The sequence below is a fragment of the Misgurnus anguillicaudatus genome, chromosome 19 (assembly GCF_027580225.2).
Source record: "Misgurnus anguillicaudatus chromosome 19, ASM2758022v2, whole genome shotgun sequence".
Lineage (NCBI taxonomy): Eukaryota > Metazoa > Chordata > Actinopteri > Cypriniformes > Cobitidae > Misgurnus > Misgurnus anguillicaudatus.
In genome coordinates, this window is record NC_073355.2 from 37869531 (window position 1) to 37886758 (window position 17228).

At 35.4% G+C, this 17228-nt stretch overlaps 1 protein-coding gene and 1 long non-coding RNA gene across 2 annotated transcripts in view; one reads left to right on the forward strand and one right to left on the reverse strand.

Annotated features, from left to right (window-relative positions):
- LOC129425551 (Fc receptor-like protein 5) overlaps positions 1-17228 on the forward strand; it is a 199026-nt gene that overhangs the window by 109143 nt on the left and 72655 nt on the right. The window contains exons 2-4 of the mRNA XM_073856663.1: positions 8689-8721; positions 10047-10325; positions 16886-17155. Coding sequence (XP_073712764.1) covers positions 8689-8721; positions 10047-10325; positions 16886-17155 — 582 coding nt within the window. The remainder of the gene's footprint in view (positions 1-8688; positions 8722-10046; positions 10326-16885; positions 17156-17228) is intronic.
- Positions 12699-13355, reverse strand: LOC141350897 (uncharacterized). The gene is made up of 2 exons (XR_012358996.1): positions 12887-13355; positions 12699-12853 (listed from the first exon to the last, which is right to left on the reverse strand). It is a non-coding gene; the product is annotated as an uncharacterized lncRNA (long non-coding RNA).

The following is a 17228-nucleotide window of genomic DNA, read 5'->3' on the forward strand; positions in this document are numbered from 1 at the left end:
AGCCGGCAACACCACATATAGGGACAGTTTCCCGGACAGGGAATAAAATAAATGTCCTAGAATAAAATAAATGTAAGAGCTGTCCAAACTGAAAACAACTTGCACAGACATATCTTAAAATACATCAGTGCCCTTTGTTTAGCCTCAAAATGCACACAAGTAATACTTTTAGTAAGGCATGTTTGTTAAATATTTTCTAATGAAACTAAGTTCTAGTTCTGGCTTAAGCTAATCCCTGTCTGAGAAACCACTCCATAAAGTTGATCCTGATTGGTCCCCTTCTGTGCATTCGAAGTGCTGATTAGCTCACGCAGATAGAACCTTGTAGAGCCAACTTAGAGTTCGATTTTGTAGATAGAACCTTTTTGTTTTTTTAATAAAACGTCCCAAAATGTACAAAACTTAAAATAAAACATCACATAATGTAAATAAGTTGTCACAGAGTAAGAATATGTGAATAACTCAATTTTGACAAAAATGTCAGTTAGAACCTTATAATTCCAAGGGGACGAGGTGTATATCTTGAGACAAACCAATGGCATGTATATATGTTCAGATGTGTCAGTGCAAGGTCTTTATAAATTAAGGCAACCCAAACATCATTTTAGTCGGGGACTAGAGTAAGCCCTGTCCGGGAAACCACCCCATAATCTCCTAAAGTAAGGTGAATGCCCCTGGACCTAGTCTGTCTATTGATAAGCACTTAGTGAGGAGGGTAGTAACATCCCAGCAAAACCAAAACCCCTAAATTCGCTACATTAGGGACAGATTGTTAACAGTAAGTTTAATTTATGTCATCACACATTTTCCACATACAAGATTTTTATATCTGTACAGTAGATAACATATACTTTACATTAGATTCATGTCATAACGTTTTCAGTAATTCACATCTGCAGGTAACTGAAAGAAAACCGTGATTATCAATTATATAATGAAATATTTTTTCCTCAAATCCCATTTAGTTTCTTCTCAAGTTTTGTTTTTAATTTTTGGGATTCTAGTTTTAATGGTTACATTTCTGTAATCAAAAAGCAAATCTTATCATATGAAAACATTAAACAAATACAATTTAACATTTTTGTGTGTCCTTTAAAATGCAAATGAGCTGATCTCTGCACTAAATGGCAGTGGCGTGGTTGGATAGTGCAGATTTAGGGGTGGTATTATCCCCTTCTGACATCACAAGGGGAGACAAATTTAAATTACTTATTTTTTACATGCTTGCAGCGAATGGTTTACCAAAACTAAGATACTGGGTTGATCTTTTTCACATTTTCCAAGTTGATAGAAGCACTGGGGACCCAATTATAGGACTTAAACATGGAAAAGGTCAGATTTTCATTATATGTCCCCTTTAAAATGACACACAGGCAGATGTATTTTGGGTGTCACTACAACATGTAATGATATACAGGAGACAAGAACAACGACATATTAAAGTTGATTTATTAAAACATGGATTAGAGAACAGCAAATATGGCAGATGATATGATGTAGACTGATGATAGTAGATGATAACAGTAGATAGAAAATGATAACACATGAACACAGATAGCAACTCCACCACAAACACTCTTCTTAGTCACAGTACAAATAGACAATACCCTTTCCGGTTGCACTTTATTTAATAGTATGTGTACTTACCTTGTACTTACAGTATAAGGTAAATATATGTTGTACTTTCAGACAAATGTGTGGTACTTACTTTTGAGTTTCTACATGGTAATTAAAGGGTATCATTACTGTACTTACCAGTGGTACATCCTTGGTAGTTATTATGTAACTTGGTAAGTACTAGGTAATACCAGATAAATACTTATATAGTGTATGTATATTGTAACTAACAAGAAACACTACTGTAATTATAAATGTACAATATAAGTATTAAGTACTTACAGTCAACTGTGAGTTAATGACAGGTACTTATAGTGTAACTATATAATAACTACAAATTGTAAGTACGTGGTAGGTGTATAGTTTATACTGGCCAGTGTACGTTAATGACTAGCACATATATTGTATGTATTCTGTAAATAAAGAGAAACACTACTATACTTATAAATTGTATACTGTACATAGTATGTATATGATTAGTATTAAAAATGATACTGATGTGGCATTTTTATACTCTGTATCTTTTTCATTCATTGTACACTTTAAACCCAAGCATTGGATAATGTACGCTTTAACTACTGGGTACATTCACTAGCACGTCCACAGTAACTGCTTGGAAACAGGACTGTAAAATAAAGTGTTGCATTTTACACAGTTATTACATAGGACCTACCTCTAAGATATAGCTAACAGAGTTATATTAACTAGTCATACCATAAAATAAGTAAGCAATAAGGTACGAGAGGCTGTGCTGTATCGTGAGTAAGTAACGGCTGAAGGGCGTTGTTAGGCACGACGCGAAGCGGAGTTACTTCAGCCGTTACTTATTCACGATCCAGGACTTGCCTCGAGTACCTTATTGCTTTTATAAAACGGTTACCACACAATATTAAAGTAAAAAAAATATTAGTGCAACTTTCATGAAGTTAAATCAATAAAAGCATTCCTTCCGCTAGAAAAAATTGTCCCTGAATGCGAACAACAACATGAAAGCTCAAATAAAAACAACAAACTGTTCTCAGACTTTGTCTCATTATATGTTTATGTGTTGCTAAGGGTGTTGCTAAGGGCGCAGTGATATTAAATAAAACCGTTGGGTGAAGCGGTCATAGCAGGGTTTTATCATGAATAAAGCACACCTATTGACCAATCAGAATCAAGGATTGGAACCAACCGTTTTATAAGATGCATTATTGAGTTTAAGGGTATAACAAAGGACAAAGATAATGAGTAAAAAATGGCACATCAGTAATGTTTGTTATCAGTTATCTTATACAGTACGTACGCTATAAGAACCTGCCATTAATTACACAGGCCTGTAAGTACTATACACTTACCATGTACCTACAATTTGTAAGTACAGTACTGTTTGTTATAAGTTATCATATAGGTACACTATAAGTACATGTCATTAATCCATTTTTCACGTCTCCTCCTCAATTTCAATTCTCAATTTTTCAGGTGTCTAAATACTCTATCAATACATTTTAAATGTTTTTATTGTCAGTTAACTGCAATCAGAGTCATGGCTTTGTTAAGCTGCTGGTAGAGAATAAAGATCATAACTCCAGTACTATATGTGGTCTGAGGTGTCATCAAATCCACTTGTTTGTCCTCCATTTTGTCTTTGTGTCTTGGTCTCCATCTTGTTTTGTAGTACAGTTGAAGTCTTATCCTCATGACCCAGCCCTGATTGTTTGCGCCTCTGTCTCGTTAGCCATAATTAATCTGTCTATATACAGTGGTTTATACCCCTCTGTTGTTTGTTGTTGGGATGTTTTTGTGCTCTGTGGTTCCCTGTTTTCTTAAATTAAACACCCATTGCACTTAAATGCTCCCTTGGTCTCATCTCTGCTACAGTATCACTGAATCAGCCAATCAGAGCATATTTGACATTTAGATCCAGATGTTTGACTCAAACAATCTGCAGCAGAAACGAGCAATCATTAGCAAAAACAGAATATGTTATGTTGTATTTTAAAGTGTTAGTGTTTTAAGATTTGCTGGCTGATATGATGAAGATCTTTTGACTTTATACTGACATCTGTGTGAATGAAGCATCCCACAGATCTTGTTGCATATTTATGTCATTGTAGAAATAAACTCTTCACATTCATAAACATTTGTACAGGATTCATTTATTCCTCAGATGAAAGTTTCTGATAACATGAAGATTACAGAGATGAAGCTTTTTCAGTTCATGTGATCTTAACATTGAGATATCAATGAGAATCATCAGATCTGTGTAGGGCTGGGCGATATCGCCAAAAAATATCATGGAAATGTTTTCTATATCAGTCGATATCAATAGCTATCATGATAAATCTTTATTCCTAAAATTTAAAGGCAGATTTTTGCTTCTTAAATTTGAAAAAAAAAAAACTTTTAAACTACTTTTATTCAGAACATGACAAATACAAATACTAAAATATTGTTTTACTTTTCAGGCATCTTTATTAAATGTTAATATATTTGTTATGAAATGAAAATTTCTGACACAGAAAGCAGAAGGCTATACTGTCACTAAGACTCAAGACAAACTGCTTTAGGTTTCTATATACTGATAAACAACTGTTTATGTTCGCGTTATCTGCATCGTGGAAATTATAGGGCCCTACTAATAAATAAATACCTTGGCTCATCTTACTCCACTCCTTTAGTCTAACTGACACTGATTGTAAAGTTTACAATGTAAACCAAGAGGTCTAATGGGGGCAGGTAAACGCAGCACGGCAGGTACTGCTGTCTTACCTCTCCTAAATCATACTGGGAAACCACCAGGATATTATAAAATGCGACATGAAATCTGGGTGCCTCAGAGATTTAAAGATTTTGTTAAAATCAATACACCTTTTTGTCATATTACTTTCGTGATGCAATTGTTTCTCTTGATGGCCACACAAATATCGGGGAGTTTGTGTTCTGCTTCTAAACGTGCACAATTGGATTCACCTGGTGAATTCGCTGTTGGCATGCCGGTGGACTCGTGGAGCCAGTACATCCTATACTCAAGAGTTTTGGATGACGGTCGAGTGAGGCGCGTGCAAAGTGAGATGCATGGACACTCTACAACTGTGTTAACAAAGCCGGGACCAGCCATCGTGCTTTGCGCTATACTTCTTTTGTGCGGGGACGTACATTCAAATCCTGGACCGAGGGTTTCGGATATCTGTCAATCAGCTGACCCTGGCATCTCAAGATCGGCGAAGTGTGCGGCTTTAACCGGATAAGAAACTCGAGGTAATATTCTTCCAACAAACATCAGGCCTGATAGTAATACTGCCCGAATGGCAATAACATCGTTCCTGCACAGATCTTCAACAATTACCACGCAAACTGTATCTTCCATCAAACAGCAGCAGATGAAACTGTTCCAGACTGTAAATCATGCGAGTGTGCTGTGGGACGCAAAAACAAAACCGAAAGGTATTTTTGGTGGACATCTGAACATCCGGAGCATTATTTCAAAGTCTGAACAACTTGAACATTTACTGACGGATTCAAATATTGATTATTTATGCCTCACAGAGACTTGGTTAACCTCGACAACTCCGCTATCTATTTTTAATATTCCTGGATACAATGTATATAGACGAGATAGAAAAAAAGGGAAAGGGGGCGGAGTTCTGATATATGTGAAAGATAGTATTCAAAGTCAGCAAATAGTCCTCCCGGAAAATAATTTGGAATGTGTGGGGGTAAAACTAACACTATCACCCCAAATGAGCTTTGCTGTTTTTGCAGTTTATCGCCCTCCTACTGCCACAAATGAATTTTATGATTACTTAAATTTCATACTTAAACAATATGGGAAAATGGAAGTTATCCTTATGGGAGATTTTAACTTGAACTGGCAAGATAAAATGCGTAGGACAAAGCTTAAAGATATTGCACAAACTTTTCAAATGACGCAGATGATTAATAAGCCCACCAGAGTAACAAAATCTTCCCAAACAATTTTAGACTTAATTTTTACAAACAAACCCGATAGAATTAAAAAGACATATAACCTTATTACTGGGTTATCAGATCATAATCTCACGTTGGTCTCTAGAAAATTATCAAAAACACGTTTTAAAAATCTGAATTCTGTAAAGGGAAAATCAATGCCATTTATTGCTCCAAATGACATGGCCTTTATTGAAAACGATATAAAGCAAATAAACTGGCATGACACCATTGGCAGTTTGCCTTGTGAGCCAGCTTGCGCTGAATTAATATCAACCATTAAAGGCATCATATTAAAGTATACCAGGGAAAGGGGCAAGAAAACAAATAAAAAAATATAACTTACCCTGGTTAAATACAAATCTTTGGGAATTAATGAAAAAAAGGGATGCTTCTCTGAAAAAGTTTTTAAAATCAAAATTAAATACTGATCATCTGATTTTTAGAAGCTTAAGAAATAAAGTTACACAACAACTTAGAAAGGCTAGGGCAAATTTTTTTCTTAATGTTATTAGTAAGCCAAAAGGAAATTCAAGAAATTTATGGAAGAGCATTGATAAATTACTGGGGAGGGAAAAATCAGCAAATAAACATTTAAAACTCAAGATGGATGGTTGTATCCAGGAAAATGATCAGATTATTGGGGAATGTTTTAACGATTATTTTATAAATTCGGTGCGAGAACTGAGTTTAAGTAAACCAATTACTCGATGTACACAACCCTTAACCTGTAATGATTCTTCTTTTTTTACTAAAGTTTTTCTTAGTTAACACAGGAAAAGTTGAACATGCAATTTTATCACTATCAAATGGTTAAGCTAAAGATATATATGGTTGTGATACAGTTTTTTTTAAAACAATACAAGACATCTATTATGATGCCTTTAACGATGATAATTAACAAGTCTTTTAATGAAAATGTTTTTCCTAGTGTTCTTAATACTCAAGTAGTTTCTAATTACCGACCCATTAGTATTCTCCCAGCTGTATCAAAGGTTATTGAAAAAATTGTTGTAGAACAATTAACAGCATATTTGGACTCTTAAGTTCCTTCTCCATCCGATGCAATTTGGCTTCAGAAAAAAACATTCTACTGAAACTACATGCTGTTAAATCTAGCCTAGATCAAGGAGGAGTGGTGGGAGCAGTCTTCTTAGATTTACGCAAGGCCTTTGATACGGTTAATCATGATGTACTAATACATAAATTGGCCAAATATGATATCTCTTTTAATGTTCAAAAATGGATAAAATCTTATTTGTTAGATCGAGAACAAAGTGTTCAAATAAATAGCAAATTGTCTACGTCTCTTGTTTCTACTGTTGGCGTTCCACAGGGGTCGATTCTGGGGCCATTGTTGTTTTGCTTATATATCAATGATCTGCCTTTGGTTTGCAAGGGTGTAAATATTGTTATGTATGCTGATGACACGGTATTATATACCCATGGTAGAAATGCAACAGACGTAGCGAAAAAGCTATCAAGCGTTATGAGCAAGGTCAGTAATTGGTTACAGGATTCATGTCTTGTGTTAAATATTGAAAAAACTGTAACTATGTTTTTTACAAACCGGTCTACACTTAAGACTTATCCAGAAGTTTTAGTAAATGGCCAATGTATTAAACATGTAGATAGATTTACATATTTAGGGGAAACTCTGGATCCAACACTTAGTTTTAAAGGACATGTTAAAAAAATTATGTAATAAATTAAAATTTAATTTAGTAAATTTTAGATAGATTAGAAACTCTCTTACCACTGAAGCATCTTGTATTTATTTAAATGCAATGATTATTCCTCACCTTACGTACTGTATTACATCATGGTCTCAGGCATGCAAATCAGTTTTAAAACCATTAAAATCTGTGTTTAAAAACTGTCTGAAGGTCCATGATAAGAAAACTCGTTCTTATCATCATTGTCAAATACTTGCTAAATATGACATACTTAGCATGAATAATTAAATAAAACACTTAAATGTGACCTTGCTTCATAAAATCATATATGGTGCTACTGCTCCTCCTTTGAAAAAGTTTGTAACACTTTGATCTGAAAATTCAGTGCAAACAACTAGAAGTGTAACAAGGGGGGAGTGTAGCCTTCCAAAACGTAAAACCAAATTTGGGAGTTCCTCCTTCTCATGTGTGGCCACGAGACAGTGGAATACTTTTCCCACTGAATATATTTTATGTACAGATTCTCACACTTTCTCATCCATGACAAAGAGTTGGCTGTTAAATGAACAAGTTTGTGCACATCGATGATATGATTCATTTGTGTGGGAGTATGCGTGTGTAAGGAAATAAGTGTTTAAAGTTTTATTGTATGTCATTATGCTTCAGATGTTACTAAACTGTGTTTTGTTGGAGGAGGAGATAGAAAGACAACATTTGCGTGGATGGCTTCCATATTTCTGCTGTATTTTATTGTATTACAAAATTGTCTGTTTTAATAACAACTGTCATTATTTTATTTATTACTCTGTAAAAAATGTTATCCGTTATACCTGCCCAGGGACTACAGGTGAAAATTAGCAACTGTTCCTACAACCTGGCTCGAGACATGTTCTCTTGTTTTTTTTAACAAGTTTAATGTTTAATTGTGCGTTGTCCCTGTTTCAAATAAATACTTTCCATTCCATCCATAAACCAAGACCGCATGCGGCATCCGGAAGTGCTTGCGCAGCGTTACGCACAGTGCATAAACTTATCATTTTAGCGGTAACATTTATATCGGGAAAATTTCCATTATCGATATATCACCCAACACTGTAGAATGAAGAATAAAACATATTTCTGTAATAATTCTGATATGCATATTTTTCAAAAATACAGTAGGCTAAAATAATTTCTTTATGTACAACTTTTCATTTTTGCCATAAATTGTTGAGTAATTGTTGTGAGTGTGTGTGCGTGTGTGTGTGTGTGTGCGTGTGTGTGTGTGTGTGTGTGTGTGTGTGTGTGTGTGTGTGTGTGTGTTTGTTAGTCTGCGCCCAACACTGATCATTTATATTTAAATAATCAACATGATCTATAAATTGATGTATTTTACATACAGTAGGTTACAAAGGGTTAACAGCTTCATGTTTAAACTGTAATGAGTTTTTCTCTTTGTTCTTTACAGTGTTGATTTCGAACATCCACTCAAGTTCTGAAGGTGATTCACTTTAATTTATTTATTACATCACATTTTCATATAAACTGACGTTACTGAAGTAAAAATAATCAAGATTTGTTGTGTAGTAATATTTTTTTGATAAAAACAGCTAGACTCACATTTGTTTATATTCAGATCAACCATCATTATGAAATGAAATCATGTTTTGGAGACAAAAAAGGTTAATATTAATTAATATTATATATGTACTGTATATATATATATATATATATAATAAAGTAAATACAGTATAATATAATACAGAAAATATTATAATATAAAATATTGTGTATATTTTATATATCAACATTATTATAATTATACTGCCCTACGTGCAGTAACTACGCAAACACTGAAACCGAGAAAAATGCCTTAAAGTTGTTTACACCAGCCAGTCAAACATGTTCCTGCAATTTTGGCACATGCTTTTCTCTGAAATGCGACCAAATTGACCTGGAGACTTTGTCACAAGACACAACAGATATCGTAAAGCCCATTTCAACCCTTAACTCAGTTTTGACCAAATGCTTAGTTTCTGCGCTTTGGCTTTGTAGAGCAGTATAAGCTACTAGTATTTGATTGTTATGTGATTATTGTGTGTGAGTGGTTTTAGGTTTTTTTTTCCGTACATTTTAGACTTTTTGATATGAACGTTTTTGTTGAATCCAGATTTGTTAGTGAAAACATCCGTATGCCCATCTCACTCACAAATTTGTGCATATGCATGCTTAATGAATAACACACAAGTGGCAATTGTTTGTCAAGTCATTATAATCTGAATTTATACATTTTTCTGAACTTATACATCTTGTTTTGTGGAGCAGGTGTTTTGATTATTATTCTTGAATGAATGACAAGACAAACATGCCAACATTCATTTTAAGTTTATTTTAATTTTATTAAATCAGTCATCTTATGAGCAGCAGTTAAATAACTTTCCGTCGATAGCTCCCGCACTGCAGGGGTTAAAAAATTGCGAGTGTTCTTTGGCCATTGTAACAACCGGCCAAACACAGCTTAGCTGATCTGTGTTTCTACTATCAATATGTATTGCCTTTTCATGCAGTGCATGACTGCACAAGGATCTTCGATAACTAAATCGTGATAATTAATCAAATAAGCGGCGTACGAAGAACAGGCTCTCTGCTACCTATTTCAGTCATGATTGTAAACACACGTTACCACAGCTGTAGACCAACTAGCATCCAGGACTAAAACTTTACATTTTATTGTAAATAACAAAATACCAAACAATGAGTCTGCTGCTTATACATTGTGTAATGTGTGTACTAAAGCCCTGATTAAATATTATATTATCTTTACAGCTTTACCCAAAATTACAGTGAGTGTAACACCAGAAGGTCCTGTGTTCATTGGAGAGACAGTTGATCTGAAGTGTGAGATAAATCAGTACAGTGACTGGAGATATCTGTGGATGAAAGACACAACTGAAGTGAAAAACTCTGGGCACTACACTGTATACAGAGACTCTCTCACTATCAATAAAGTTACTCAATATGATCAGAAGTTCAGGTGTAAAGCAGAGAGAGTTGGACGACCACAGACTACAGTATCAAGTTCTGCTGTTAATCTCAATGTGAAAGGTGAGTTTAACGTTGCTGTATAATGAGGAAATAAACACAGAAGCATCTCATGTATTAATTATCAAATACATTAAGGGTGGGTTGCACCAACAGAGATTAAGTTAAGAAGAGTTTAGAGCTAATCTGAGGTTTTAATTTGAGTTGTGTTACATCACTTTTTAAACACTGATTAACAAATCTTAGATTAAACTTTAACCTGTATTAAAACCTTTATCTGCAAAAAAGCAACAACAAAAAAAACAGTTTATGCAGGCAAAAGAAATGTAGTTCTTATATTGAATTCAACCTGCATACATTGGCAGGGCTGGACTGGGACAAAAATTCGGCCCTGCATGGCATTTTGGCCCAAATCGGCCCACACAACATACACGGCAAAAAATAATTTTCAAGAAAAAAAAATCTTAGTTTTTTTGTCTTGTTTTCAGTAAAAATATCTAAAAATTCTTAAATTACAATGCTTTTTCTTGATGGACAAAATGACCCAAGAAAATAAGTCTATTTTTTAGACCAAAAATATTAAATTTAGGTGGTTTTGTGCATAAAACAAGCAAAAAAATCTGCCAATGGGGTAAGCAAAAAATCTTGAACATTTTTCTGAAACACTAAATGCAAGAAAAATTCAAGAAAAATTTGCTTACCCCATTGGCAGATTTTTTTGCTTGTTTTATGCACAAAATCACTTAAATTAACCATTTTTGGTGTAAAAACTAGACTTATTTTCTTGGGTAATTTTGCTCATCAAGAAAAAGCATCTTATTTTAAGAACTTTTAGATATTTTTCTGAAAACAAGACAAAAATTCTAAGAATTTTTTTTCTTAAAAATAATTTTTTTGCAGTGTATAATTACAAATACCACCCATCTTTGCATGCCTTTACAAGCAGTAAACCCAATTAATAGCAGGTAGAAAAGAGTGAGAGTTGACACAACAAACACTTATTTTTTAGTTTAGTTTAGTTTAGTTTAGTTTAGTTTAGTTTAGTTTAGTTTAGTTTAGTTTAGTTTAGTTTAGTTTAGTTTAGTTTAGTTTAGTTTAGTTTAGTTTAGTAATCCACACTCATGAATCCTAAAACAAGCTTCATGCAATTGGCAAAATTTGCCATTAAATTGCTGACTTTTTACAGAATACAAGTGCTGCTTACAGTAATATTGAAAACTGATTATTACTTGCAGTACTTACAGGAAAGTATTCACTACATTCACTGAACTAAACTAGTGTGATTACAGTAAGAGATTTTTACATTATCTGTCAAGTCTGTTGTTATATACAATAAACATATGTTTTTCTGTAAACATATCTCTTGGATTGTTTGATTTTGCTTGAAGAGAAATGATACGTTTTGAAACTATTTTATTGCAGCTTTGTCACCATAATTTTGTGTTTTTGTGATAATTTTGTGTTTATCAAGGGGTATCAATCTAAACTTGTGTTTTGAAAGCAGTTCTGCTTACCGCAGGGACTACACTCACTTCTCCATCATCTCTCTCCCTCTCCTCACTGACACTTTGCGTGCTGGTCATCATCATCATCACCAGCGACGCGAGTTGAAGGTCGACATTTGTGTTATTTTAACACATTTTTCAGCGTCTGCCTGAAGAGCCTGTTTCTTTTTGTCGCGCAGTTTTTCTGCGCCTCCCTTGCATTTTTCTCCATCTCTCTCTCTGTTTTGACATGTCATCGTCCCCTTGGAATTATAAGGTTCTATCTAACATTTTTGTCAAAATTGAGTTATTCGCATATTCTTACTCTGTGACAACTTATTTATATTATGTGATGTTTTATTTTAAGTTTTGTACATTTTGGGACGTTTTATTAAAAAAACAAAAAGGTTCTATCTACAAAATCGAACTCTAACGTGGCTCTATAAGGTTCTATCTGCGTGAGCTAATCAGCACTTCAAATGCACAGAAGGGGACCAATCAGGATCAACTTTATGGGGTGGTTTCTCAGACAGGGATTAGTTTAAGACAGAACTAGAACTTAGTTTCATTAGGAAATATTTAACAAACATGTCTTACTAAAAGTATTACTTGTGTGCATTTTGAGGCTAAACAAAGGGCACTGATGTATTTTAAGATATGTCAGTGCAAGTTGTTTTCAGTTTGGACAGCTTTATTCTAGGACTAGTCTAATCCCTGTCTGTGAAACTGTTCCTATATGTGGTGTTGCCGGCTTTGTCCTTGACGATAGGAAAAATCACAGACACACAATATCTGTGAGGATTATGGCACGCAACGCAAGGTTTTGAAGAAACCTTAAGATCGACAGCCCGAATTATAGGCAAGTTCACCCTACTGTAAAATCCAGCTTATGCTGGTGAGATGGTTTTGGCTGGTCTCCCGGCTTGGTTTTTGCTGGTATTGCTGGTATAGCAAGCTGGTCTAGCTGTGTTTTGGTCACTTTTTAAGCTGGTCTAGCTGTGTTTTGGTCACTTTTTTAAGCTGGTCAAGCTGTGTTTTGGTCACTTTTTAAGCTGGTCTAGCTGTGTTTTGGTCACTTTTTAAGCTGGTCTGGCTGTGTTTTGGTCACTTTTTAAGCTGGTCTAGCTGTGTTTTGGTCACTTTTTTTAAGCTGGTCTAGCTGTGTTTTGGTCACTTTTTAAGCTGGTCTAGCTGTGTTTTTGGTCACTTTTTAAGCTGGTCTAGCTGTATTTTGGTCACTTTTTAAGCTGGTCTAGCTGTGTTTTGGTCACTTTTTAAGTTGGTCTAGCTGGACTTATCTGGTCATGCTGGAAGACCAGCTGACCCACCAGCTTGACCAGCTTTGCCAGGCTGGTTGGACCAGCTTACACCAGCTACTGCCACCTTAAACCAGCTAAAACCAGCTACCAGCTTATGCTGGTCTTTGCTGGATTTTTCAGTAGGGGCAGTTTTTTTAGGTCTTGCTGAGGAGATTGTTTTCATAGTTAGACACCACACTAGCCAGCAATGCTAGCTTCTTAGTTCCTGATATTAAGAGGCAAGCACTAAGATAAAAAATACAGAAAAAACTATCTAACCTATCCTACCCAAAAAAGTGTGTTTACAGTATGTTATGATTGTAATGTCAAAATGTAAACATGAGAAAGATTACTAAAGCAAAGTTACCTCATTATTACAATGATTTCAGAATGATTGTAGCCTGTAGCTGCTTAATCCTACTGAAAAATCCAGCAAAGACCAGCATAAGCTGGTAGCTGGTTTTAGCTGGTTTAAGATGGTAGTAGCTAAGTCCAGCTAGACCAGCTTAAAAAGTGACCAAAACACAGCTGGACCAGCTACTACGCCAGCGAACCTGCTAGAGCCAGGCTGGGAGACCTGCTAAAACCAAGTTTTGAGACCAGCTCAAACCAGCTCACCAACTTATGCTGGTCTTAGCTGGATTTTTCAGTAGGGAATGGTATAACATGCTAAAACAAAATTGTCTATTTTGTAATGAACCCGACATATACAGGAGGATGGTAGAGAAACTGAGGCAGAAGAGGGAAGAAGCAATGTTGTAAATGTAATATCAGACTTTTAGAGATAAAATTGCTAAAAATAAAAATATTAAATGTCATAGAAAGGATTAAAATGTTACTTTCTAACACATGTTGAAAAATTGTTACAACATTAATTTTATATTTAATGTTTAAATAATGTTTTGGCAGATAGAACCTTATAATTCTTAGCGAAAAGTGTTGTTTTAGAATTAGAAGGTTCTATCTGCATTTGACCCCTTCCAAAAATCCACATTTAGAAATTTGAGAGGATTTTGATATTGTATATTTAGAATACATTTAGGGTCCCTGTTATTTTCATGTTTGAAAGAAACTTCTTCCCCATGTAAGTTTTCCTATATGTAATGCAAAAACTTTGAAGCTCAATATCTCAAAACTGCTCAGAACGCAGATAGAACCTTATAATTCCAAGGGGACGATAACTGACCGACGATGCACGCTCGCTTGCACAGAGACCAAAGCGGTGATTGGGCCAGCTTAATGTCATTCAAAAAAAAAAATAACCAATGGGCTGCTGCTGAGTTGACCAGTCTAGCTAGGAAAAAAAAGGACGATGACTGGGCTGGTCAGTCATTGGCCCAGCGTAATGTTGTTTAAAAGAAAATAACCAATGGGCTGCTGCTTAAATGTCAGTGGGCCGGTCTGTTTAGAAAAAAAGACGCTAACTGGGCTGCTCAGACAAAGATAGTATGAGATGGATCGGCCCAAAATGTACGTCGGTCCACCGGGAAACTGCCCGGTGTGCCAGATGGCCAGTCCGCCCCTGTACATTGGTAATCTAAAAGAATGATTCAGAATAAAAAAACATTAAAAGACCTATTAATACAATCAATTGTATAGATTAACAGAGAAGTGTGGTAGGACATTGAGATGTGTCAACACATTTGTCATGAAGCACTGCCGTGTCTTCCTTCATTGCCCTTCAGTATGATGACAAAATTGTCAAACACCCCTAAGCTCAAAATTTATCACAATAAAATTTAAATAGAAGGTAGAATTTTGTTAGTTGTTTCAAATTAAACCATGAACATTTACTGTTCTAGCTGGAATGGGCATCGGACCCACGGTACCTATGGTTTTTAGAACAATGCCTGCAGTTCTGTAATCTACCACCACAAATGTGACTACCAAATTTCTGTGATTTATTTAAATACCTTCCCCACCATAGGTCTTAATGAAAATTTGTAAGTACCAAGACTAAAGATTTTGGCCCATCTAACATTCATTAGTGTCTAAAGTGTAGTGCAAGCACACTGACCAGTTGAAAGTGACACACATTTTCAAACAGTTGCTGTGAACTAAAAACATCTCCGGGTTGAAAGCTCAAAATATCAAACACTTCCGGTGGTTAGCATTGACATATATTGTCGTATTTAGTAAAAACGTACTACAACCATGTGGCAATGAGTGGATATTACAACATGACACACATTGTACACACAATAGTACCACGCAGGCTGAAAGATTTTATGACTCGGCAATGTCAGCATTGCTACCTTCTAGTGATGTTACGTTCGTGAACGAATCGTTCTTTTTGAACGAATCTTTTAGGTGAACGAATCGTTCTCGTTCACGCCATCCATTGACTCATATTTCTCGCTCACTGAAATTTCCCTCCCTTTTTGAGGAGCACGGAGTGACAAAACTACGAGCCAATGGCAATCGAGTATAAGCTGTGGCCGAGCATATGATTGGCTCAACGTACTGAATGAATACGCCCTTCACTGACCGAGCCGCTGTTTTGAGTCTGAACGAACGAGAGAGAAAGAGAGAGAGATCGCGTTCTTAACAAACTGAATGACTGGTACAAGTTACAACCTAATGAATGAGAGAGATCGTATAGAAAGCGAGTGCAACGTAAACAATCTTGTAAAAGAATCATGTGGTTTTATTTTAGTAAAGTTATAGTAACCATGTTTAGGCGGACTAACGTTATTTACCTTAATACAAATGATAAGCAAGGTAATTACTGTTGAAAAATTTGGTATTTCTGTTTAATATAGTTTTATATATCTATATAGTTTAATCCACCCTTTCACTGAACTTAAATCAGTCATCTGCGTCTGAACGAAGTCTTGAACGACATGACCGAAATTATATGATTCGTGAACGAGGATCTGATGACTGACTGAACCAGAGGAGGCATGCACGGGAGTCTTTATTTACAACAAATCCAGATTAGATGTACTATGTACGAGTGTCTTAATATATTCTGTAGCTTGATAAAATTATGCTTAGTATTTCACAATTTGAGCTTTATTAAAAACTAATGAGTTTTTGCAAAAAGTCTTTCATTGTCTTATAACACATAATGACACACATCTTCGCCACCTATTGGCGTATTTATGTAAAATTAAGAAATGGTCACTGAACGAATCAGTGAACGAGTCTGAACGAATCATTTTGGTGAACGAACTGAAAATGAACGAGTCACCTAAATGAACAAAAATTTCCATCACTACTACCTTCAGTTCCTGACTGGAGCGCACACGACAGAGGAGAATCGCAGTATACGAGCACGGGTAGCTGTGACCAGCTGTCAAATTTTTTTTTTGAGCGATCAGCCTCTGTCCTGTCACATGTATTCGATGTCTTTGTGTGTGCTGTAGGGTAAGGAGGGTATCTCAAATGCTTCAAAGCCGACAAGACATGTTGAGCCAAACTCACTCGTTATAATAAACATATCTTTGAATCGTGCCACCATGCTCGTGTCTTAAAACGGCTTTACAGGGGGTATGGCTTAGCTAAATGAGATGTAAATGAGCCCTATTGTCTCTCCCGGCAAGAGAAAAGTGTAACTTTCCTGTCTCTATTTTCTAAGTTTCTTGAATGTTACATTCAAATGGCACAAATTCTTCCTAATCCTTGTTGGTGCAACCCATCCTAGGGTAAAATATCATTTCACATTTGTAGTTTAGATGCAGGGTTATCACATCATTTAACCTGAAGCAGAATTAACCCCACATTGCTTTATTTTACACTGCACACATTTGGCACTGCAGAGTTAACAGTTATGACCCCATTATGTCAGTGATTATGTTTTATTATTAATTGTGATGATCTTATTTTCTTGTTTTCTCAGCTTTACCCAGAGCTACAGTGAGAGTAACACCAGACAGACCTGTGTTCATTGGAGAGACAGTCACTCTGAAGTGTGAGATAGATCAGTACAGATCATTAAACTGGAGATATCAGTGGAGGAAAGGCACACAGCGTTACACTGTAAACAGCGACTCTCTCACTATCAATAGAGTTACTGAATCTGATCAGGGCCGGATCAGCTGTAGTGCAGAGATACACGGACGACCAAAGACTTCACTATCAAGCTCTGCTGTTGATCTCAATGTGAAGGGTGAGTTCAGTCTTGTTGTAAGATGAAATAAAACACAAAAAAGTTAACACAAGATAATCCAATTTATAGTAAT